The 26,677-nt window shown below is 39.5% G+C and overlaps 1 protein-coding gene across 50 annotated transcripts in view; it reads left to right on the top strand.

Moving 5' to 3' along the window:
* The window catches only part of SORBS2 (sorbin and SH3 domain containing 2), a 181,727-nt gene that overhangs the window by 108,609 nt on the left and 46,441 nt on the right, over positions 1 to 26,677 (top strand). For 32 of the 50 annotated variants that reach the window (XM_083457880.1, XM_083457831.1, XM_083457836.1 and 29 more), the window contains 7 exons: positions 6,734 to 7,222; positions 9,961 to 10,102; positions 11,145 to 11,320; positions 19,710 to 19,776; positions 21,283 to 21,327; positions 23,489 to 23,666; positions 24,807 to 24,921. In XM_083457880.1, the coding sequence (XP_083314006.1) occupies positions 6,734 to 7,222; positions 9,961 to 10,102; positions 11,145 to 11,320; positions 19,710 to 19,776; positions 21,283 to 21,327; positions 23,489 to 23,666; positions 24,807 to 24,921 (1,212 nt within the window). The remainder of the gene's footprint in view (positions 1 to 6,733; positions 7,223 to 9,960; positions 10,103 to 11,144; positions 11,321 to 19,709; positions 19,777 to 21,282; positions 21,328 to 23,488; positions 23,667 to 24,806; positions 24,922 to 26,677) is intronic. The other 18 variants (XM_083457873.1, XM_083457847.1, XM_083457876.1 and 15 more) reach the window with 4 other exon arrangements.

Here is a 26,677-nt window from a genome sequence, read left to right as displayed (position 1 = left end):
GCTTTTCTCCCCACTTACCCCCGCCTTCCTCCTACAGACCCACCCATCAAAAAAACAAAAACAAAACCTCACTCCAAAGGTTAGGAAACATACCAGCATATCATTCCATTAAGTACAAGGGGCTGAACAAAAAAATAAATCAATCAAGAAACCCTTCAACCCTGCCCACCTCTGTGCACACAAAAGTCCTTTGCACATGCGTGCCAATCTACCTGGATTCCAGCTGTTGTGCTTGTTTTGCCATGGTGAGAATTCTCTGGTCGTTCTTCACAGATGAAATTCTTCTTTAATTACACCAAAAGCACATAAAGTGGCTGTACAAGATGCATCTAAATCCAGCCCTTAGTGGTGCACAAATTACAAGGCTTCCACAACAAAGGCAGAAGACTGAGCTGTTAATTTATGTAGGTGCTTGAATTGCTAGGGATATTGGCATTAATTACATCTTGAGTGAGGGTGTTCACACTTCACACAAGGCTGCTCCGATGGCCATGCTCCTTAGAGGCTCTGCTGTTTAAAGCACAAGTTTGAAAAAAGCACCCCTATGTTAATCAGAGGGGTTATCTCTGCCCCTGCACACACACACACCCAGTCACCCATAAGATATGCCTCACTAGAAACAGGATCATTGAACAAGGCCAACCGTTCTGATGACTTCAGCAATTTTTATTATTTTTGACGGCACTCTTTGGTATACTAGATGCAAGCGATGGAACGGTATGGTTAACAGAAAAGTATTTCATAAGAAGTCCAATTCCAAAAGGATAAAATCCTCTGATGTGTGACACAGAGGAGGAGGAGGAGTAACAGTGTGGTGTTGTTGTTTCTTTCTGGTCTAATGACTTGCCAGATTTCAGTGCTTGATTGTGATGATATGGAGAGGGTGATATTTAATGTTTGAGCCCAAAAATGCAACTGCCTTAGAGCTGATATGAGGATTCATAATATAATTGCATTAGAATCTGCAAATGTGGTGCAGCACCCTGGAATCTGATCTGATCAAGGTTGCTATAGAACCGTTTTATTTATATATTTTAAAAATGAGTTGCCATAAATCATTATACAGACAGAGCTATGGGAAAGCTAAACAATTGTTACAACTGTATTAATATTAGTACAGGTGTTGCTTTTATTAATCAGAATAAAAGCGGATAGTTTGGTTGTCATGATGTTCGTGTCCTGAATCCCTAGAATCAAAATGTGAAAGCCCAGGATCCAAAATGGTCCCAACTAGTTTTGTGTGCCATGGTGCGGGGAGCATAAAACTGGCATTTGCCCCAGGGGAAAAAAGACCTGTCTCAACATGGGAAACAACTTTTGAAGCTGACTTCAGTTTCAAAAATAAACTCCAAATCCCATAGGACAGTTTGGACCCCAGCCAAGATGGAAGATGGAGGCAAGCAAAGCATATGTGCCAATCTGCAGAGGGGCTTTTAAACGAGCAAGAGGGTGATTAGTTTGGGCAGCAGACAAAGCTGAGCATTCTTTGCCCTTCTGCCTCTGCTCTGAGAAACTGGAATGAGTAAAAATGGCACATTGGGGGGCCCCACACAATTGAAAAAGCAAGCGGGGATGTTATTACTTGAATCGCCTGGAGACTTGCATTCCAGTAAGGAGCTACTTTTAGTAGCCTCCAAATGTTACCAGCTTTTGTAAAAACATTTCTTTTGGCAATCTCTTGGTAAAACATAAACCAAGGCCCAGCTTACGTTTCTCCAGGAAACCAGGAAAGCACTTGTGACTGGGGGAGGGGGGCTTTTTTGCTTTCCTACTTTTATTATGTGGTGGATGGCCTGTGGATTTCACTGCAGGCTCTCTTTATGGAAGCGGTATGAGCCACTCACATTTATTTCTTCCATTTTTAGTATGAATCCGCCTTTTTGGTAGAAAGCCGGGTTGGGATTTTCAACACTGAGCCAAAGCGTTCAGGAAATGCATATCATATATATATCACGTCTTCATGAAATAAAGGCACCTTTCAATTTCTGATAAAAAATATGGTTTTAGTAGTACATTAAGGGCAAAATCCACTAAGAAATTTTTAGTAAAGCTCTCACTTATTTTGGTGGGGAGCTCATAGGAGAAATTACTGGTGAATTCCTTATCAGTAAAATAAAATGTGTCTGTCAGGTTCATCCATCCAATCATTTATTTTGCCACAATTAAACCTTAGGTATCCCATTTAAAGCTCTCATTGGCATGCAGATCATAACATCTACCAGGTATCTGAAATTTTTACATATTGGTTTGGGTCACAGTTATTGTAATAGCAGTCAGGGCCAGTCCTACTGTTAGGAAGAGTGAAACATCTGCCCAAGGCATCTGGTTTGGGGTGTCATGAAAGGGAAGCAATTTGTTATTTTCATTTATTATTGTATTGTTACTGAAAACGTGAGGTACTGTGGCAGTTCCTGTCTCTGTGATCTGACTAGTCTTGGATATAGCGCACCCTGACTGGAAATGGGTTGCCATTTTCTGTACTGCCTCAGGCACAGAAATGTTCACAGGTGTTATGAGTAGGTATGCAATAATTGGATAGGGAAATGTGGATTTATTTCAGCAACGAGGTTAGACACTTTACAGAAAGTTTGAAGTGTCAGTAGAAGAAAAATATGGAATTGAATTAGTTTCCTTTAGGGAAAGGGCAGATATAAGACCTGTTGTATACATCTCAGTAAAAAGCAAAATGTACTTCCAGTTTTGAGAGAAGTTATAAGACATGTAAACTGAATCCTAATGACAAGTATGTTCATGGTTCTAGGTGAGTGCCCAGACAAAGGTGAGAGAGCATGTGGAAAGGGCCCCGTGTAGTCATTCCTGCACTAAGAATGTGTGCTTACTGCTGCACTAAGAAGTGTGTGAACAGCATGAAGATTCCTGGTGAATATGCATATGTTAGAATGCCATTGTATCTATCCACAAGAACTTAAGGTGTGCTTATGTGTAAGGGAAACCACTAGCACAGATGCTGCAGTATACTTGCATGCAGAGGTGTGCAGTTGAGACAAGTGTTGTTTCTTTTAGATTGTAAAATGTGTATTGTTGTTTTGACGCAAGATGCCTGGATTTGTATTTATGTATTTTGGAAACTAGATCCCTTTCTCATCTGTGGGAGGGTGGAAAATACACATAATTTTCACAGTGTGTAGGAAGAGCTCACCATAGCCACCAATATTGTAGGGCAATGTATTGGAAAGATGAGCCAAGTAGGTTCATATTAGCATTAAGATGTAAACATTCCAACAAAAGAATAGTTAAAGAATATTGTGAAATTCTGTGTTACCAATTACTAGATCATGGATGATTGTCCTACATGTCCAAAAGAGGATGTCCTTGGGAAAGCGTATAAGATTGAAGATTTTTTAAAAAGAAAAGGGGGGCTTGATTTTTCAAAACACAGCATATTTTCATGCAGCTGTTGGTGCTGTTCTTTTGTATTATCAGAAGTTTACAGACATAAACAAGGGACCCAAAGGAATACAGGTGTTCATAAAACTAGACTAGTTCCGTGAATTGAAGACTGAAAATTGGAAAAAAAAAACTTTTACACCTAACTTGAAGCAACCAAATTTTAAAATGTTGAGCATGACCCTCTTAACAATTAAAGCAAGAGGTATTTTTACCCAAGTGTGTGTGTTTGTGTGTGTGTGTTAAAATCTGAGTTTTGTGTGCTATCTTTTCTTATGTGTTAATTAACAACGATCAGTTCACTTTTTCATCTTAGAATCTTAATCGTGTCTTGTTCCTTTGAAGCAAGGCCAGCAATTTGGTGTCATTATCATGCACCCATTCACAAACCTCTTATTAAAATCTGAAATTGTCCACAGTGGTTATAATATACCTGTATCTACATACTTAATGTTAATTGCCTATATAAGCAATCTGGGAAATATATCTTGGTGCAGAGATTTGTAATAAGCACACTGTGCTTATCCAAGGCCACTGTCCAAAAATCTAAGAGTAGTCACAATGTGTTTGGAGTCAAGTTTTTTGGGGGGAATTTCCATTTAACAAATAGTGGTCTCGTGAACATGTTGTTTTTTTGACATGGAAAAATCACAGCAAAGTGACTTTTATCTTCCATACTTACATGGTGATAATTCCTTATGAATATGCCCCTCGTTCCCTATATCTTAGAAAACAACGTTAAAGATCTGTAAGGTATCAGTTTTCACCATGTTATGAGGAATTGAGAAGGAATTTTTACAACAGATAAGTTCTTGTGGTGCTTTACAACTACTTTTCTAAAAAATGTAGCATGTGAGGGAACACTTCATATCAGACTAATAATTTTTATTGGAGAATGATTACAAATCAATACACAGACAGTGTATATATACTTCCTGTGGAATTCAGGTGCATGCAGAAGAAGTTTAAACAAGTGATGGTAGGAAACAGCCTATAATAAAGCGTGCAAGATCTTTCTGGGAAGGATCATCAGCAGGTCAAGGTCAGGTCAAAGTCTGATCAATGAATATCTAGAAAGGAAGATTGGGGCAAAACCAGTCTTGCCTTGCATGGGGCCAGTGTGTTGGACCAGTTGTCTTCCACCAATTGCAGCCTCCAGTCATGGGTCCTTGGCAATGGGAGTGCAATGATATGGTTTTAATCATATTATTTTATCACTGATATGCTTGCCACCCTGCCTATAGTACATTAAAAGAAAAGGAAGTATGAATAAACCTAAGATGTGTTGTATCCAATACTACTGTTCTGCTTGCGAAACAGAACTGTTCCCCCCTCTCATCCCCACTACTGTCCCCTGCAAACCCTCAATATTTGTCAACTTCACATTTACCTGTTTCCATTGTAAGATATTTCTAATTTGAGAGTGTGCTATCCGGAATTCCATGACTTCCATATACATTGCTCTCAGTTCCCGGGCCTCATACTCACAATTGAATGTGCTGCTGTTTTCTAAACTCTGCATATTCAGTGGACAATTTCTCAGCTTGAAAAATAAATTTCACTTCATAGAGGAAACATGGCTTTAGGTCATGCTCACTGTTCATTCATTCACTCACTCATTTTATTTGTATGCTGCTTTTTCACACACACACAAAAGCCATGCTCAAAGTGGCTTGCAACAAAGTAAACAGGGATGCATTTCAAACACTACAAAAACTGTTTCGTAATAGCACAGCGAAACAATAGCAACTATTATAACATACCCCCCCCAAAAAAAAATTCAGAGCTATAAATATAACAAGATTACTTAAACAACATGCAGCATCCAAAATAAAAAATAAACAACAGTTTCACCTTAATCCAAGAAACACCATTCCCATGATGTTCTTCAGTCCCTTCCCTGCAGAAGCTTCTTATAGTGGGGAAGCTGGAAACATCCCTCCCGTTATGTTCCTGTTCACACGGTTACAGATTTTATAGATTAGACCTGGACGTTACATACATACATACATACTTATTTATTTATAAAATATTTTGCTATATTAACTGCTTAGGAACATCAAGTTTCCTCTTAATTGTCTACCCAGCTGCCTTCAAGGTTGTATATTAACTTTCTGTGTACCTTTTGAGTAGCAATGGTGATTACATCAGTCTTGGGTTTTTACCTAGTGAGCATTTTCCATGGTAGCTTCACTTCTCAACCCCACTCTTTTTGTTTTCTATGAGTATCAGTGCTATTTAGGAACCATTACTTTGCCTTCATTCGTAAAAGGAATAGTTTCCTCATTTTTTAGTCAATTGTGAATTCTAGACTTTACATTTTTTTAAAAAAAAAAGGTCAACCTGCAGCACAGACATTTGCAAATTTGAAGTTGTGATTTCTTTTAATTGTAAAAAAAAGTTTTGCGAAAACTTACTTTGTACAAGAGAACTTCCTGTTAAAGTGTACTGAGGTCCAGGTTTTAGGTCACTTCAGATGACCGGTTTATTGAGTGCTACTGAGTGTTGATCCCAATTTGTTTATGGGGAAAACAGACAATGCTGGCTATCTATGCTTTCTGATTTGTTTTTGTTTTTAGGGAGGCTAGATATTGTTGGCTTAAGCAAATGTTACCCCACGCTTCCAAGTGCATTTCTCTATCACTTCCTTTATTGGAAAAAGTCACTCTGGCATAAAATGGGTTTGTTGCACGTGGTGCATGGATATTTGGGCAGGTGGGCAGGGAAACTTATGAAATGGGGCATAACCAGGATTTCGTCCTGCTTTCGCTTCATTGTGTAGAGCCCCCTTCTTATGCATAGTGTGTAGAAGCGGCTATTATTGTGACACATTTTACCATTGGCTGAGAAGGTCAGCTGTCTAGTCCTAAAATGAGACACTTTGGTTACTACTATGGAAATAGTGATATGGCTGAGAATTAAGCTTACTATTGGCCCAAAGAGCAATTCCAATTTTGTATATGGGAAGAAAAACCTTTTAAGGTTTGTGGCAGATAAACAGGCGGAACACTATTTGAATTAAACATCAAACAATTAAAATCTTGGAAATGAACATCAGGCTTATTCCAACACACTGTAGTTTCTGGCATTGCTTCCCATTAATACTTGACAAATTCACTTACTGTGTTTTCTTTTGTAATACAGAGTTTGTTTATTTCCTAATCTATTTGACTGTGTACTTCCTAAGACTGCTAGAAAACACATGGTGTGTGGGTTTTTTTGATTTCTGAGAACTCTTGCACACAACAAAAGGGTAAGGAAAAGAGTAAAAAAATAAATAAATTTAGTAATATGTTTATTTGTTCTTTTGTTTCTCAAAACTCAGCTTGGAAACCAGAAAGTAACTGCCAATGTGATGGAGGTAAATGCTTCACAGACACACAGACAAACTTCAGCAGAAGCTTCGCCACTGCCTCCTTCACCACCTCCTTCATTGGTATCGATTAACAGACCCTCTCTCTCACCCGACAGTGGCACCCACCCCGTAACATCATTTATTTTGCCAACACGGGATGATTTTTGGCCGTCACGCTTGTATAGAACCCTGGCCCTTTCACGTTTTTCATACGCATACCCTTTCCTAGCTCCTGACAGTACTATCCACAGGACTGAAACGGCCTCTGTTATGACCGACTCAGCCATGAGTGAGTACTCCTCTCGCCCGGTGAGCGAGTCCTCCACTGCCATTCTAGATGATCTCCAGAGCTGTAACTATGATACTACTGACTGTTCTGAAACACCTTCCCCAACCTTGAGCCAGATGTCTGCTGTGTCAGATGCCACCACCTTAACCACCACTGCTGCCAGAGCTCATGTAATTATCCTTCCTCTTTCCTCCTCCCATTTTGTTCAACCAGGCTATCAAAGTGGAAAAGAGATAAATCCTTGTTCTCGTCCCTTTTACTCGATGAGCATGCTGGAAATGGCCTACTCAGGTTCTATAACTTTCCTTAATGGGAAAATTTCAAACTCGCTACATGTAAACGCAATCTAAATTTGCTGGTCAATAATCCCAATACTCTGGAGGAGTGATGCTTCCTGTGATAGATGTGATGGTAGCTTCCTTGGATAATTAGTCAGAAGCTTGAAGTGCTCCTGAATCGCTCGCTACATAAAAAGTAGTATTTGGAATACTCTTCCCCAGGGACGTATCAGCTCTTATATAAATATTTATTATCCTCATTTTCCCAGGCCTTAAAAAAGCTGAACTTTATTTTATCTGCTGCACTGCTTTTTAATTATATTGTGTTTAATAATTATTGTTTTATTCTGGATTTTTAAAAATACATGACAGTATTATTATTATTATTATAAATTTGTAACAGTACAGATAATTAAAGTATTCATAGTTAAGGTTGAGGTATAATAGTATTTTTTACGATACCTGTTTTAATTTTAACCTTCTATCTAGAAGTTCTGATCCATCAATTTAGAGGCATGTTGTGGAGACAGGTAGGTTTGTGCGTGGTGGTGTGGTGAACAAGAAGCACAAGTCACCTGTCTTCCTTGTTTCTCCACAACATCCTCTCACCCCATTTGGATCTTTTCTACCTAAGAAATGCACATGCAGTCTATCGGGGAGCATGGATCCCGCCGAAGTGTGAGAATTGTAGAAGTTGTCTTTTGGTTGTAATGGTGGTGCGATGAAACAGGAAGCACAAGACACACACAGTTCATGTTGGAACAGTGCCACAGTCAAAGCAGCTCATAGTAGCGAGGGGAAAGTACTTTGCACATTCTTGGAGACGCTGTCTCATTTATCTCTGCTCCTTATGTTCCAGTGCCAAGCATTGGCAGTGCAACAGACTCTTTGGGGATTTGCTCTGGGAAACTCTTGCTCAAATTAAGCCCTGAACAAATCTTGTAATGGTTATTCTTCAGTCTCACTGTGCTAAAAAGGAAGTGACATTTGGAATATAGGCAGAACTATCTTAAGATGTTAGATAAATGCACATGCAGATAGAATGCTCAAACAGAATGTTAGTACAACTACAAACCTGTCAGAAACTACTGAGCGACCACTATGATGTATGCCTCAAAAATGGATTTTAAGGTGTGTGATTAGTACAGCACTTAACCCAACCTTATCTTCCATTAGCAGTGATCACTGACTGCATGAGTTTGCTTCTGATTTTCGCTTTTTCTCCAACTAACATTTCCCCTCTTAAGCATTCTTGTCTTCCAGGAATAAAACTATGGATATTCTGACATTCACTTGCTACAAAATGTATTGTTTCTTTTCTTTTCCAGGAATGCATTTTCTTTATTCTTAAGTCACTTCCCTTCAACTGTTTAAATACACTTGTCCTTATGTATAACTCAAAAGTCTAATACATGTGATATATACATACATGAGTTAAAATCAGCAACTTGCTTAGTTAATTTCAAATGAAGCATCCTATAGATACAGCTCACACTCTTAAAACAAGCTGGAATATGCCTAATATTTTATAGGTCACTGTATTACAAGATAATAAAACAGTAGATTCTAAAAGGCTTTTCTGAATGAAAAGCCGTTATAATCTAGTATCATGCCGTAAGGGTTAACATGACAAATGTAAATGGAATCTTTGGTATACTTAACCAGAACGCTTGAACTCAGTGGGATTTTAATCCAAGTAAATGGGTACAAGGTTAGAAAGTTTGCATGACTTCAGGCATGGCATGTGACCTCCTTGCTACACATAAGGTTACAAGTCAACCAGAAGTGCTAAAGAAAAGCAAGTTGGTGCATAACACAAAGTAAGGTTTCTATATCTATAGCCATTGGTTTCTAAGGCTGCAATCCCACACACACTTACAAATGAGCCAAACCCCATTGAAGTCAATGGGGTTGATTTCTGAGTAGACATGCACTGAAAAAAAGCTTTTCAGTGCTACTCATTATTCTGATTTTATAAAGCAGCATGTTAAGTGGTTTGAAAAACAGCAGCTTTGTGATCTTAATAAATCAAAGCATGCCTAAATATTGGCAGTGACTTATTCCTCCCCCCCCCCCCAAAAAAGGAAAGATGTGTGGCAGAATTCATTGCCTAGGATGTTAACCACATAACAATGGATAACTTTGGCCATGTATTATATTTTGAGAACATGCTGTGGGTTAAACTTGACCATCACATCTAGTTTGCATCCAGATTCTGGCCACAATATTTGAAGGAGATTTCAGCTCTTCTTGCTGGCATCTTTTTTCTTTGTCTTCAAGTGAATGGCAATAAGATTTAAGCACTTGGAAATGGAAGAGAAAATTGCCTTCAAGAGAAAATTGGAAGTGCAAGTTTTACTGTCTCTTTCATTTTGTACTGCTTTGACCTAGGACTTTCTTGATGCCTTCCCATAATTCCAGCATGCTGTTTTTTGTAGGGGGAATAGAACAGGGTTGCATAGGGAACATAATCCTGAACACAGACTGTTATAGCTAAGAATCTGACAGCTGGATCTTTGCTATAGGGATAGGAATTCGTTCTTCACCTTTTGTACATGGTAGGCTTTGGACAGTTCTATGATTAATTTACTGGGGTGTGATTTTTGCTTTGTTTCTTTTCTACCTCTCAGGCTCAGATAACAGTGAATGGGAACTCTAGTTCAGCAACCAGTCCCATGAGCCACTTTCAAAGGCCCTTTTCCCCTTCAGGATATTCCCCACCAGTCTCACTCAATTCAAGTCTGGTTCTCCTGCAACAGAGCAGAACAATGGGTGAGTTCCCACATAAACAAATAACATACATTTATTTTAAAAAATTAAATGGTGTACACTGAATAATGAAATGTCCCTCTGAATGACTCTGCTCCCTTTGTAAGCCATGAATCTGGAGGATATTTCTCTGATTTCTGCAGGGGATAATGTGTGCAACAGAAAAACATTTTCTTAAGCTATGGTGGCAGGAGTATGTGTGTATGTGTCACTTTTATATTGCTGGCAGTAGCAGTAGAAGCATCATAGCTTTGCTGTCAGCAAAGGTGCCAACTTGGGCCCCAGACTGTGGGTACTTATCACTGTGTGCCACAACACGAACCTGTCACATTGCTCTGTGTGCCACAGCTGCCTTCTGGTGCCACTTCTGTGCTTCCGCAGCAGCAGCAGTGCATGTGTGCATGGCCACGCCCGCAGCGGGCCCCGAAAGAAGCCCTGCAATGGAGGGTGAGAACCTGGCCCAGTCACTGCCGCAGGCCAGGCACCCACAGTGAAAAGTTTGCGGGTGCCCAGGCACCTAAGGCCCTCTGGAATTGGCGCCAGTGGCTGTCAGTGACCCAGCCACCATTTTCTCAACCCCTAAGCTACCCAGAATCATTGTCATCCCAGGGCATTTTATGGGGGCATGTGAGGGACACTGCAAAAATATAGGTGCTGCCTCTTGTTATCATTTGAACAATAAGCTCCCAATAATTGAACTCATAATATAGCAGAAATAAATGTTTGCCCCTTATACAATAGCAGGGAAATGGAAAGAGTGGAATGAGGTGGGTCAAAAAGTAATTTGTTTCTAAAGATTCTAAAAAGATAACTAGGCACTACACAGCTGGAACCTTCTAGAAAGAAACAGAGCATGTGGTGTGCTACAGAGTTTGAGTCCCCCTGAGCACAGAGGCCCAACTCCAATTCATCCAATATCTAGTATCATGAAACATCTTCCTAATCCTGTGTCAGTTTGCCACATTGAAAGTGCCTAGTCTGATAACGGAGGTGAAGCGTGTTAATTAAATGGTTATACAGCGCTGTGTTAACATTATCTTTGTAGAATCCGCAGAGACATACTCACAGCATGCTCATTCTGTTGGCGGCAGCAGTACCACCAGCACAATACCAATCTGCAGAACTTCGGAAGAAGAGAAGAAAGTCACAGTCATTAAAGCACCACATTATGCAGGGATTGGCCCAGTCGATGAATCAGGAATCCCAACTGCAATTAGAACGGTAGGAAATGTTGAGTGAGTGTGGCTCTGTGTGTGTGAGTGCATGAACACGTCGTACAATGAATTGATTGTTGGTAATGGCTTTTTCACATTCTTCTAGGCTTATATAATGTGTAATAGAATGTGCATAATCAGGGGACTCGTGATTATAATTCTGTGAGTAGAGGGGAAAGGGGGAGGCTGGTGGTGTATAATTGGAGAGCCTTGACTTTTTTTTTACTTTTCACTGTAAAGTTGTCAGAAGATCTGCCGCTTTCTCTGTGTTTTGTTTTCCTTTCCTTTCCTTTGCTCCACCTTTCCTTCTTTTGTTTATTTTGCCTTTGAAAAGTTTCCTAAAGTTTGGTGCATTTTGTAACTTTTATCAAGATGTCCTTGCATGCCTAATCCTTCCTTGTATTCATGAGTTAACAGTTATAAGATGAATGAATTAATGTACACACACACACACCAGGCAATCATTTATTTAACCATTATCACCAGGAAGCCCAGTGTAGAACTAGCTCTCCTTTGCTGAGCGGGTGGAAAAAGCTTTCGGGTCAGCTTTGACAGCTTGCCACTAGTTAGTGCTTGAGTGCTTTCAGGATGCCACACTGAAGTGTTTTGTTTTTAGCTATGCTGAAGCATTCTTTCCACGCTGCTGCCCCGGCATCCCCTTCTGGCCGGTCCAGGCGGCAGCAGTAGCAGCTGCAGCTCTTGTAGGGAAGGAACTGTTTGCCGGTCTGAAGGAGTTCTTGCTGCTGCTGCTGCTGCTGCTGCTGCTGCTGCTGCTGCACTGGCTGAATGAAACGACTAGGAGCCAGGATGAAGGCAGCAGAGCCCTTGCAGGTGAACTCTTTGGGAGATGCAAGGATATAGCAGCTGTGGGTATACTTTGCCGGCCAAGACCAACATACGGGGATGTGGCGTTGCCAGGAACAGATTCAGTAGAGAGGGGAACAGGGTGGGGTGGGGTGAGAGAGAGAAATGGAATTGATGGGGAAAAGCGATAGGGAAAGATTTCGCTCTAAGTGGTAAGACTGTGGCTTTTAAAAAGAATAAGGGAGGGGAGAAGCTCAGTCAGTTCTTGCTTCCTTTTACTATGGTTGTGATCTAGCTAAGTCATGTAAAGTGTGTTTTTTTAAATGACTAACTCTCACTATAACAATTCTGAAGACATTTCCATCCCATTTAACAGAGGCAGATCCCTCTGTGTGTCTTTTTAAAAGAATCACAGACTAATCAAATAGGATGGCTATTAGTTATATAAGAGCATGAATTAAAATCCTCCCAACTGTACTTAATGGGCCTGGCCCATTGCCAGCTATATATTTAAGCCTCCAGATTCTCTTGATCTCTTTAAGATTGGCTATGAAATTCCTCCCATTTTTGGATAGCTGTTTCTATATAAAAACATGTTTTTAGCTTGTAGAACTATTATTGCATAAAATTTTATAAGCCGATGTGATTTAAGACATGCACAATGCCGTCCCAGGCATGCTCATTCAGAAGTAAGTCCTACTGACCTCAATAGGACCTACTCCCAATTAGGCATGTATAGAATAGCAGCTACATAGTTTGCTCAGAATGTCATATAAACAAAGAGGCATGTGTTAAGTGACCACAGGAACACAAACTAGATAAGTTGGAGTGCTTAATGCTCTGCAGCCTCAGAGTTACTTTTTAATTTTTACTGATTGCATATTCATCTTAAGATCCATGCAAAACAGCACAAGTGTTTCAGATGCAATTGTATTGGATCATATATCACTGTACTTGTCCATACATCTTGCTGAGTTCAACAGGGCTTAGTACTGTTGTTGTTGTTGCTGCTGCTGCTGCTGCTGTGTTCTGTAATTTAGTACAGAGAAAAGTGCGCATTATCATGCACATCTTTTTAGGAGGGATGGTAAATAATCAAGTGTACACCACATTTCTGCCTGAGTTACCAATCCAGCTACAGTTAGTCTGCAATTCTAGGTACACTTACCAAGGAGTAAGTACTGCTGATCTCAATTGAAGCTTCTTTGTAGCTGTGCACAAGATCACACTGTCAGTCACTGTCTCACTTTCAGTGAAGCCAGCAGAGCATATTAGTTATTGTGATTAACTTAAATTTCATCTTGTCAGTTAGAAATTAGAATGGAAATTGGGAGATTTGATTTTCAAAGGAAAGTTTGCTAATCAATTTGGCTTTTTTATTCAGTGTAAATATGCCCTAAATCAGGCACCAGTTGTCTAGTTGATATACTTTCTCCTTTTCAAGTGGTTTGCTGAGCTTGCACCTTCGCTGGAAAATTGGTATGCTTGTTAACATTCCAGCAATGTGTCTGAATGAATCATAGAATACCAATGTGCACAGATGTCAGATGTGCCTTTAAAAAGTAGCATTGATTGCCACCCATAATTGACAATGGTGGATCAGTTTTCTAGCTGTTCAAGTGGATATAATCGCTTCTGTCTTATCTGGATTCATCTGCAGTTCTCCTTCATCCAGCCCATAACATTTGCACAAGCACCTAACTTCAGCTCCCAGATCCAGTTTGAAAGAAAAATAAAGCTGAGAGTGCTCAGCATATTGTTGACACTACACTCCATATTGTCTAATGATCCCTCCCAGCAGCTGTATGTGCTTACTATAAAAAAGTATTGTAGATAAGATAACATTTAAGTAGCGGACACTTAACAATTTGAGGATCAAGTGCATTGCCCACTAGAAATAATTTGGTTGCAATCCATTAACTACTTTCAGATTCTGTAGACATTTCTTTTTAAAAAAATGATTTACAACAGGAACACACATATGCACACAATATGTTGGAAGGGATGCAGAGATCTTCCCAGGGGATTGTGTGCCTATTTCGCAGAACTCGGTACTCCAACCACAGCGGAAGATTGCTTTGAACACAATTCTCCATCAAGCTGTTCCTTTATTGACATTAACATTGCCATTTGTAAAATTGTTTTGCAACAGCCTCGGATTCCTACTGGAGAGTGTCCATGGCATCACTGATGGGGGGAAATGACTTGCCCAATTTTTTATTCTGCCTTTTAATTTTGCATTGGCAGTGTATTCATTGGTCTCTGTTCATTCATTCTAAGCTGAGTACAGATTGGCATAGACCAAGAAGCTGAGCTGTTGGGCAGTGTAGATTGCAGCAAGGAAGCAATTCCTACTCAGTGGCATCCAGGAATGTCAACTTGAATATAATATTGGAGGGGGGGCAGGGAAGCCCCACTCTGCATAATTGATCACAAGTCATGGCACACACACACACACCATTTGAATGGTAAAGCCCATCAACTTTGGGGGGGGGGGCAAATGGACCTCAGCCCCTAGGAGTTGGCTCCTATGGTGGCACCACGAAAGGCATCTTGGCCAAGGGAAACCTATAAACTGGAGATGGGGCTTCCTTCCGTATATTTTAAAGGTGGCAGCTGCAGAAGATGGACTTGTGCACACTTCAGATGCAAAATGCCAACCACCAAAAATTGTATAAAAGCTATCCTTAGGAAAACCAGAATGTGGAATTTGCTCTTTATTGAAAGGACAGTGTCTATTCAGATATTAAGCTTTTCCTTAGATTTCATTCTGTCCATTTGTAGGAGCATAAATATTGTAAGCTTGCTTGTCTATGTGAAGTGAGAAATCTAGCTTCTTCATAAAGCAAAGCTTAGCGGCAGTAAAGGGAGTTTTCAGCAGTATAGTAAATATGTCTACTGTATACTGGGCCAGTTTTTGAACAAAGATATCTTTCAGCCAAGAGTTTGGAAATGCATATTTTTGCAGCATGTAATGCCTGCCCATTTAAGAACCCTGGTCACTTTCCAAGAGCTTACAGCAATTAAGCTCACTGTCAGCCTCTGACATAGAAAACCAAATTTTCAACCTTGAGTAACTAGTTCTTCTAGGTAGATCTACAAGGCGCAGCTTAGACAACTACAGGTGCCTTATAGTGCATTACATCATTGTCATTTTTATTCTCTGTGTTAACGTTTGGTCATTGTACCATACTCCAAAGAGCTGGAGTGCTAAGTAAATTGAAAATTAAGATAAAGATATCTACATTCATGTTATACACCCAGTTTCAGATACTGAGTCATCTTAGAAAGACTCCAATATTTTGGCTATGTAAATTTTTATGTTTCATTTCTTTAAAAAAATTCCGTATCATATATGAGAATGTGTATTATGTCATTTCTTTAGTTTTTGGCCGAGGACTCATCAAAATGTATTCCAAGTATAGTTACAGATACTCAATTATTTTAATGCAATACATGATAGTTTTCTGCAAATTGAGCAAGATAGACAAGCAAACTTTGCAGCATTCAGTTAGATGCAATGTACTAAAATAATGGGAACCAAAAATTTATGCAAGTCAGTTATTTCAGATTTAGAAGCAGCTTTTGTACGTAGAGGTCTTTGGAAAGTATATGTAGAACACTGAATGTGAAATATTAGGATATGATGTGCAGATAATAGAGGGATACAGACTTCAGATCAAAATAGAATTGTGTTGTCTGACATTTTATCAAGATCATAGGATTATGCATTACAGGGAAGGAATGAGTGTACAAATTTGTTATCTTTGCAGCTTGCATGCATCACTGTTTAAGGTGGTTTTGCAACTGGCTTTTGGTGTGCTCGGTTTCATTTTTTTACTGGCACTACTCTGTATTTTTAGAAGTTGTGATCCTTTAGGTTGCCATGAATGACCATGCAAAAAGCGTCCTTGTGCACCAGAAATGCAGCCCAGGTTTCTCAACCACTTGTTCCCCAAAACGGGCAGTTTTGTAGCCAGCTTGCACTGTATGTTTTCTTAAAGCTGTGTCTGTAGGTGGCAGACTTCGAGATTAGCTGTTTTTCTTATAAATAGGTCTTATTTTGCTTCATCCATGCTACTTGTACAGACAGATGATGAATTTTCAGGAATAGAAAAGGTTTACTGTCAGTTGAACATAGTGGACATAAAAAAATATATGAATGCTACTGTTAACATAATTGATGTCATTTCTTGTTGTCTTATGATTTTCCCCCACTGACCCATTGAATATTTAAATGCTGTCACCCAATTTATGAGCAACCCAATTTCTCTTTCCAAAATAAACTTAACTTTTGCCAGTGCTTGGTATGAGTGTTTGCAAAAGGTGCTTGTTAAACACTTGCTTGTAGGACTGCAGAACTCAGGTCAGCTGGAACCCAGATATAAGGACTCATTCAAACCTTATCAAAATAGAGAGGTTAATGCCCTCATCCCACACAGGTCTTCCTGCAGTTTCCCCCATGGAAACTTCCACAGAAAAACCATTAATATTTGAAGTTTGTCAAAGTTACCAACATGTCCCTTAGACGCATTGACAGTGGAGGAATTCTGGCAAGTGATAAATAATACCCCACCTCTTCAGCAGCCAGTAACATGGTGCTAAGATGGGGAGAAGCACAATGTGATGCTAAGCACTATGGAAAGATAAATAATTGAATGCAGTATCGCCACACATGCACATATACCAAGGGCAAACTAGAATCCACTATTGTGTCCAGCTTCAACATTGGTTCTAAGCATTGCCTGTTTCCCTACCTTTTAAGCTGATGGATTTAAGATTATTTTCTTCCATATTGTTTTCAGTGAAACAAAATAAGCTTACATCCATGTACAGCTTAGTTGTCTGCCTAGCATTTACAAGATTCCCAGGATTTGGTAATAAGAATTTTTAAAATACCCTACACTGTATCCAATTATAATGCTTTTTTTTTTTTTAAAAAAAGAGTAAATGGTGAGTTATTGGCTGTGCCTACAAAGAGAATAAAAGATGCTTGCTGTCAATGGATTTGACTACCACCACAAAGGATCTTATCTAGAAAAGAATCGAGCTGCAAGAAGTTTTGTGTAGCTACTGGATTGTGTGTGTTTTACTTTTAACCAACAATCCATTATAATTGCTTCACGGTCAACCTTCTGATTATTTGTACGACAAAGAGGCCTTTCATTTATGTGTGAATAACTAAATCCGGTCCATCCGGATTTGTTTGACTTAAGCAGTGTTGGAATACTGTAGCTAGCTTTTCTGTTTTTTAAGTGGGCTTTTGCCCAGAGAAAATTAGAAGCCTGTTTGCACAAAGCATTGCTTGATTATGGATTGTTACAAAGGCTAAACAGAATGTAGGGCAAAGAGGAGACTCTCCACTGAGAAGAATAAATGCCTCCGTTAGCTGTGCATTTCCTCATTGATCATCACTCCACGGCATTTATTTCTTCAAGCCTCTCAAAGAGTACTTGCATCTCTTCCTTTTTTTACATGGTTGCTACAGTCTGATTTTATAATTGTGGTGCTTAATTCTTTTACATCAAAGGAATATATCCAGCAATTGAATACATTTCAGTGCAACTGAAACTGCATGCATTGGTGGATAACGCTAACGCCTAATTTAATTACTTGCCTTTGTAGTAATGACGAATCTTCATGCAGTGCATTCCCACCATCCCTCCTTTATTTAGCCCCAATAAAAGGTGGCTTTTCCTCCATGTGCTTAGTCTGTTGTGGAGGGATGGCAGGACTATTCCTGTTGACCATTGGAGCACCCCACTGGCCCTTCCGTCAGCACATGCATGTTCACAGCTGATGCATCCCCAGATGATCAGGGCTCCCAGCAGCACCGGGTTGACAATCACATAAGCACCCATTTTAACTTGATATATGTTGAAGTAGGAGCAGTCGACCCAGTCCTGAGCTTCCCCCTACCCCTCTCTATGTAATCATATGAAATAGCACCTACGAAGACCTGTTGTGCTAGATCATTTGTACTATATTTAGCCCTTCTTGCTGAAAACAAAGGAAAGGACTAATGCTTCACAAAGACAGATACCATCTATAAAAGATGGGTTATCCCTCCCCCTCCAGCTGATCCTGAAAGCACTTGAGGAACTTACTGGTTTTCCAGTTGGAACACTTGGTAAGGCTTGGTTTGGCCATTACTGCTCCCCATTCTCCCAAGACAAGAAACCTTTCCTTGGATAAAGCAGGGGTGAGCCGAGTTGCTTTCTCAACAACCCATGGAGTAGTTTACTGTTCAGAACCTGAAACATGTATATTTGGATCCTTTCCAACCTTGCTTACACTACTGCCAAAGGGGAAATGTAACTCTGCTAGTCCTCCTGGACCTCTTGGAGGTCATCATTGTCATCAACCATAGTCTCCTTCTCGGGTCATCTGGCCAGAGTGAGACCTGAGGATCCAGTGCTATGGTAGTGCCGGTCCTTTCCAAAGGGATGAGCACAAAAAGCAGTACTGGGGGACTTCACTCTATGGCCTTTGGCCTGCGAGGTGCCACAGGATTCCATTCGGTCCCACACTGACATGAAGCCCTGGGGAGAAATCATATGGAGGTTAGAGTTAAGATGTTGTTGGTATGCTGATGACCTGTCATTGTAGGGAATCTGTAGAAATCCTGAACAGAGGTTTGGAGTCAGTTTGGGGATGAATGAAGGCAAATGAGTTGAACATAAAGGTCCTGTAAGTCCTGTAAATCTGCTGATCTGGATAGAGTTATATGGCTAATGCTGGATAGGATTGTACTCCCACCCACCCACCCACCCCCTACACAACCAGGTGCACAGTTTAGAGGTTATCCTGGACTCAGCTCAAGGTTGGCTATGTTATGCTCCCAGTCATTTGAGTATTCAAGCAACCCAGCTTCAAATGCTCATTCCATCCCTAGTTTTCTAGTCCATTATTTTCCACAGAATTATTTCTTTGGAGCAGTTCTGAAGGTTATCCAATCCAGTGCCTTGAAGTACTGAGATACCAATCATATCCAAACATTCCTAATGAAGGAGACATTAAACAGTACTGTAAAAGACAGAGCTATATCATCTATGACCCATTAAGCCAAACACAATCTGAGAGTTGGTCTTGCTCCCTATATGCTGATTCGGTCTTTGCAGTCACCAGGAGAACCATGTCTTATGGAGTCATGTCCCCAGGGTGGTGACATGGGCCTGGACTTTTAGTATGGAACTCCCTTCGGGAGGCTAACAGACAAGTACTTTTGAGATTTTGGTGCCTATTGGAGAGGTTTTTATTCTAGTAGGCATGCAGAGAAGGAGAATCCCCACCTGGTCATTATCAACTCTGGAGCAGTTTAATGATGATTTAATAGGTTTACATATTGAATTGAGATTTTATTATTGTTTGTTCCTTGCTTTTGAGGTTCTTTTCTGCAAATAAGGTGATTTTAAAAATCACTTTATTAATTTTGTATTATTAATACACCTATCAGCTAAGTATGAGGACCCATCTAAGGAGTAAACGACCCTCGTAGTTACCTCTATTGTACATTAATTCAACCTATTGTGTAACCAATTTAATCTTTGTTGTTGTTTTCTTGCTAATTATTTAAACTTTGTCATTTTTAGACAGTTGACAGGCCGAAGGATTGGTATAAGACGATGTTCAAGCAAATACACATGGTTCACAAGCCTGGTATGTCCAACTTCCTCTCTTTGCTGTATTTTCATACATCTTGCTGTTTTGCTGTCAGATAATAATATATGCCAGTGGTCATTCAATAATAAAATACCAAGGTCCAGTGGGCACTTTAAGCCAAATAAGTATGTTCAATACAGCTGGTGCATTTTTCTGTGGGGAAAACTTAAGGAATTCTCTAACAGAAATTAACATTTTAAAGAAGTACAGAAAAATAAGAGAGGTTACAATGAGTGTGTTAGGGAAACGAAGTAGCTCGGGGTTTTGTGTTCATCCCTTAGAATTAGCTTGGGAAGATTTTCATTGCTGTAATCCTGCCAAGGCAACAAATCAAATAAAGAGCTCTTCCTTTTTTTCTTTCTTTTATAAATTCAACAAAGTTAATGACAAAATGATCCTAGCCTAGGTATGGAATCATTTGGTTCTCCTCTTGGTTTAGTTATTGTAAAAGGAGTCGCTTTGCGTAGTAAGTACTAAGAATAACATTTAATCCAAGAATAAAAGACAGTGACTGGTCCAGGGTTATGAAGTGAGTTTCATGGCTGAGCAGGGAACTGATCAAATAACAATAATTTATTGATTAACCGAGCAATCCTGGAGGAGCAAAGGGGAGAGGGAGCTAAATGATGGACGTGGCAGCCAAAATGGAAGCTGAGGGGAGCACTTTTGCTGGGCTTTTCAGCACAGTGGATCACTATATTTTGTATCTACGCCCTCCCCACCATCACCAAAAGCACTGGAGAAATTAGCTTCATCTGCTCCAGGTTAGCATAGATGAAGAGCCTAAATTCAGTCCCTCACAGGGAAACAAAACATCCTTGGATCCAGCAGATCCATAGTTGATTCTGTTCCATTCTCAGAATGCTCCACACTCTGTGGCCATAGGTTTGCTATCACAAGCAAGAACACCAAATGGGGGTAGCTTTCTATCCACCAAGCTTTCTGAGGGTACAGTAGGGAGCCTCCACAATCTCAGTCTATCCATCTCCATGAGCAAAGGACAGATACCTAGGCCTTTTCCTAATTACACCCCCTCTGCAAACAGGCAATACCAGGAGGTCAGGATTGCCCTCTTAATCTACATATACATTACAATGGCACCATCTTCAAAAAAGCCTTTCTGGATGTGTGTGAAAGGTGATGCTGCCACCTGTTGCATTTGTAAATTCCTGTTTAAAAATAATTAACATAAAATCCCCACTGCCAATAAATCAGGGCCATATTTAAGTTGATTAAATATTTGTTGCAGATTAACTAACGAATCAGCTAAATATTCCATACCTAACTGGAAGGGCCATAGCTCAGTGATAGAGCATATTGCTGTATTTCCCTCTCAAGTGACAGAATGCAATCCAGGATTGGTAGCATTTGAGATAGACTCCTGAAGTATAAAGCTGGCTACAATTTGCTTGTTGTTTTACAGTATTTGGGATAGTAGAGCTGCCTTGCTGTTCTAAGCGGACCAGTGTTGCACCACTATAACATTTATCTTTCTTTTTGTAGATGATGACACAGACATGTATAATACTGCCTATGCATATAATACTGGTAGGAATTATTCCTTCCCTTCATGAGTCTGTTCTCGTTACTTTTGGCAATTACCTAACCTTGTAGGCCCATCCTTCTTGTGCTTGTGTAACTGCAGTTTTTATTGTTGTGTTGTGGGATCTCAGTGTATTGTTGTCATTTCGATATTTTCCTGACACCTGAATGATTGCGTGTGAATTCTTTTTCCAGCCAAATCACCCAAAATGTATTTTCAATGGTGACCTTCCAGTGCTTTGATTTTGTACTAATTTGGACAGATTCTGGCTTTGTGAAGAGTTTCAAAGCAGAGCTTGATTACTAGCATAACCTCCATCAACATGCATTGGGGATGATAAAGGTAGTAGCTGAGTAGAATACTGCATTGTATGCATAAAACATGGGAACAATCCAAAGTCATATATTTTTGTGTCTCGTTAATTTTAATATGAGAGAGTTAACACTGAAATAAATAAATTCTGCTCAGGGCTAAACTATACATTATGCTAAAGGAGCAGGTGGGCAATTGTTATATAACAACACACTGTCACATTTGGGACAAAAATTGCCTGCTTTCTGGCCATGTAGCTAGGAAGCATAGGAAAAGCCCCCTGCACCTGTAATTAATTAAAATAATGAAGAGCATGCAGATACAGCTCTGGATTTATTTTAATCTCTGTTTCGTTTAATTTTCACTAGATCATCCCCTTTACCATGGGACAAAACATGAATCCAAAACTCAAGCTTCCACACTGTGCATTCCATTAAAGCTGTCAGCACGTTGCTTTTGCAACTGCTGGAAATTAAAATGAAATTGTCAATATAACAATAGAAAGTGACAGAACAGCGGTCGAAGGCTGCAAATTTCTGTAAAAATGTACATCAAGCCAAATAATTGTGAAAATATATCAGATGTACTTATTGATTAGAAAAGCCCTTTAAAAATGTGTTATACATATTTGCAAAAATATGCAAAATGGTAATGCACCATAGGAAAAAATGCATTTTAAAAAATGCAACTTCCAATTTAAGTTGATCACATCACAATCTGCATAGATTCAATCTTCACTTGCAAAAAAAGTACATTTATGTGATCTGCTTGGGTGACTGTCCAGAACTAATGCTGATAAATATTATATTACTAACCAGAAAGGCATTGTTACAAAATTAACAAAGGCATGCTTAAATTCAAGCATGTGTGTATTTCTTTTTCAGTTTTCTGCTAGCAAGCAACCACCAAGATAACAATGGCAGCCAGCAGTAAATTATCCCAACTGTGGCTATGCGGCACTTCCAGATTTTAGAGAAATGGGAACAGAACCCTTTATCCATGTATCAAGTCCCCCTAAGGCATGATAAACCACTTGCTTTGGACTGCAGAAATAGGGGTCCTGTCAAGCCATTGATATGGCCCTATACCCAGGTGGTGTGCTGCATTTCACTTGATGGTTTACAAGTTGTGCAAGCCATGCTTACCATGAATCAATATGGGACTTCTGGTACCAAAAACACTTCTTTTGATTGAACAATTGCCCAGAGGCACCCTTTTTCTTAACTTTTAGGAGTATGTTGTTTGTCTCAACTTGATCTACTCTTTTGAACCTGGCTCCAGTTGATAGAGCTCAGGGTTCTAGTAAAAATCAAAGTAGATCCGTCAAGCCTGAAGTCTGCCCACTCCAGTCAAGACCAGTTGTTGCAAGTTCCATTGAATTTAGTGGGATCTACTTCCAATAAATGTGTTTAGGGACTGAAATGTGTGTCGTTACATACCCTTCTCAAAGATAGGTCCACAAGTATCCTCTGTGTTGGGTATATGATGTGGAATCCAAGGTGGCGGCGTACAAGTGGATGACTCTTTTGTTCTCATCCTGGGAGCCATGGTCTTTGGAAATCTGCCCTTCTTGCTGCAGCCTTCCACACCACATGCTAGTCTGTTCTAGAGGATGCCCTAGTCTCTAGGAGCCAATGTTTAGGGGCACAGGCTGCTGCAGAGGAAAAGAAGAAGCAGGAAAATTCCATTCTGTAAACTCTATGCCATTCATGGAACTGAGGATATAAGCCAAGAACTACCATTAAATTCACATTAATTTTTAAAAACCCATAATTGAATGTGGCAGATATGTATTATATCAAGTGATGTTAATAGTTATATTATGGCTTTTTTTCTGTTTTGTCATTTTATTAGGTAACTTTAGCCCATCCTTTTCTGCTCAAGCACACCCTGCTGCAAGAACACAGACATACAGACCGCTGACGAAAAGTACTTCTGACAATGGCACGGAGGCCTTTAAGGTCTCGTCCCCTGTACCTCCACCACCCCCAGCACCACCAATTCGCCCACGGCAACGATCTGCACCAGAGAAGTAAGCCTTGCAGCCGTTTTGTAGCAGTCAATCTAGAAGCAGCAAATTCCATGAGGCATAGTGTGCGAGGCATTATTTCAGGCTCTTTTAATGTTCAAAGCTCATAATAAGTATTTTTATACTTGCTGCAAATGCTTTTACATAGAGTGTGCCTTGCTTCACCATAAATAACTTAACAATCTAAACTGCTCCACTCACACCACAAAGAGCTCATAACCCACCTACTCTCAGTAGCCAGAAACATCATAGCCAGACACTGGTGAGACCTGTCAGGAGTAAGCATGGACCAAGGCTATCAAATAGTATGGGAAGCAGCCTTATTGGAAAAACTAAGCAATAAACTTAAACTCACACAGGGACAAATAGAAGACGACACCTTCACCTCGGTATGGCTCCTTTATCACATACACAGCCCAACAAGACAACAACAAGAATCCCCCGACAGCATACAAATCAATCTGGCTAGCATGATTCAAAAATACACACTCACACCTGGCTCACACATAAAAACAATTCTCACTACAGCCAAGCAAAGACAACCAACTACACCCTACGCCACACCCAACCTCTCTTACCACCAAGGAAATACAAGTGAATAGTAAGAGAACCCATACACGTAATGCTGACACAACCCCTCACACACACTAAGTAGAATAATGGAAGCATAACCACCCCACCCCACTTGTCACTCCCCTCTCCCTTTCTTCTTCTTCCTAATTGTTTAAACCAATTCATAAACCAAGAATTTATACAATGACCACTAATAATGAAACCTATGTTGTAGATATCTTTCCACATTTATTATGCTATTTTTGTGATACACAAACAGCACGAGGAAACTTGATATACTTGTTTGAATAACATTTTTCATGTTTATAAAAGCCAGTTAAATATATATATATATATAAACTGCTGCATTGCCTCTTGACTTTCAAATACTATAATGTCATTAATTATGCTATTGCGAAGCATGGTTTTCCTTTCTATGAAATCTCTGCTTTTAGTGTCAGTTTTATTGTGATTTTACAAATGGCACATGGAGAAAGTAGGCTTGCAGTACCCACAAGAATTTTTTTATATTTGAGTAGAGCTTGGTGGGAAAGATGATTTAATTCAGTTGTCAACTTTATTTTATCTTAGAAATGAGTGGGACCCTCCTGATAGAAAAGTAGACACACGCAAATTCCGTTCAGAACCAAGGAGTATTTTTGAATATGAGCCAGGAAAGTCATCTATCCTCGAACACGAGAGACCGGTAAGTGAAGTCGGTTTGTATTTAAACATAACAAATACTTTAATGAGTTAATTTCTAGTCACAAAAGCTGACATAGTTTTAACGGATATCATTAAATGCTGTGAAAAGAAATGAAAAGTACTGAACTCTTCTTAAAGAGATTTGTTGTGGTGGTTGAAGGGTTCACATTTTGTGGCTGAAATGTCGCAATTTTGGTTCGCTTGCCACATTTGACTACTTTGGATTTTTTTAAATGTTGGACTCAATCTGAAAAATGTGCTTGTTTAACTTGTCACATAGGTAAGCAGTCTTATAAGCCCCTAGTTGCAGAATGAATGTGGGGAGTTTGTCACCTTTGTAGCAATTTTACCAGCACATGTATAACATGAAAGTTGTTACACATTGGGGGGATCCTTGTTCCTATGCACTCCAGAAAAATTAAATCCACAAATGTGTTTTCATTATTTATGCTTAATGAGGTCTTCGCAAATGATGGCTCAATGCACACTAACTTGTGGCTAAATGTCTCTGTTGCATTTTTTAAGCTAGGGTTCATATAAAATTATTTAAAAGTATGTTTAATAAGGCTGATGCTTGCAAAATTACCACTAATGTTCCCAGTAACTCTATGGCATAGTCTGCTCATTGATTTTTATTGCATATGCGTAGTCTTGGGGGAAATGTGCTTTGCTCAAACGTACTAATACTGTCCTTGCAAAAGTAACATCTTTTATACCTTTAGTGGACACAAGGGCAATATCTTTCTTCATTACCCAGAAGGTGGTCTAGCTGAGCTGGCTTTAACCAGACCAGTACAATTTATGTTGCCTAACTTGGATGCAGCAATTGTCTTTAAATACTCAGCATTTTTAGGGTTGATCTTTAACATTCTAATATATCATTTTAGAAGTTGTAAATGATTTTATATTTCCACTGTTCAGGAATTAAAATACTGATTGATGTAGGTACTCAAATGCTGAGTTTTACTTATGACATGTTACTTTGTGGCCATTGCTTTTGAAGCCGAATTTTACCATAGCAGTTATATAGCATATAAACTGCACTGAATGGATGTGTCTTAATATTTCCCTGTCTTATTGGTTAAATCAGTTAGGGGGTAGTTTCCAGTTTTTATTTCTCAAGTATGATTAATAATGAAGGTTTCAGTGGGAATGTGGATTATTAGTTGCAAGTGCAGTAACTTGTATCAGCATATAATGCATGATGAAATTTTATATACATGCGAGATACGTGTAACTTGATATTTGGGAAGAATTAAAGTTAACATTGGCCAATTCTGACCACCCAACGTTCACAATAATAGCGTGCCATTCATTTTTTTAAAAAAGTGATGAATTAACTGTAATCATCACATCTATGGAAACTTCTGAAGGCCAAGCATAAAAACCTGACCCTATATTGATTTAAGAAAATGTCTGTGCTTTGCCTCCCATCAAGGATAGGCACACTATGCAATCTGAAGGAAGTTGGGGTGAAATTATATGTTATGAGAAATACAAGATCGCTGCTGAAAATTACCATACTTTTGCTCTCTACAGTAACATGGAGAAATCAGTCAATTTCCAGTCTGTGTCAGTATTACAGTGTTGCATGTGCTCATTCATAAGTTCCATTTCTGCATTAATCCCTGCACCCCAAACAGCTCATTTGGGGAGTTTCTGCTGGTAATAGCAGGGCTCCCCCACTGGCAGAGCTGAGTGGAGGGAGCCTTCTGCCCTATCCAAATCCTCTCTAGCACAGCAGATTAGGGGTTTGG

This window comes from Podarcis tiliguerta, assembly GCF_965153285.1.
Source record: "Podarcis tiliguerta genome assembly, chromosome: 9".
Taxonomy (NCBI): Eukaryota; Metazoa; Chordata; class Lepidosauria; order Squamata; family Lacertidae; genus Podarcis; species Podarcis tiliguerta.
The sequence above is the reverse complement of the archived record's forward strand: the minus strand, read 5'-3'. Positions and strand labels throughout refer to the sequence as shown.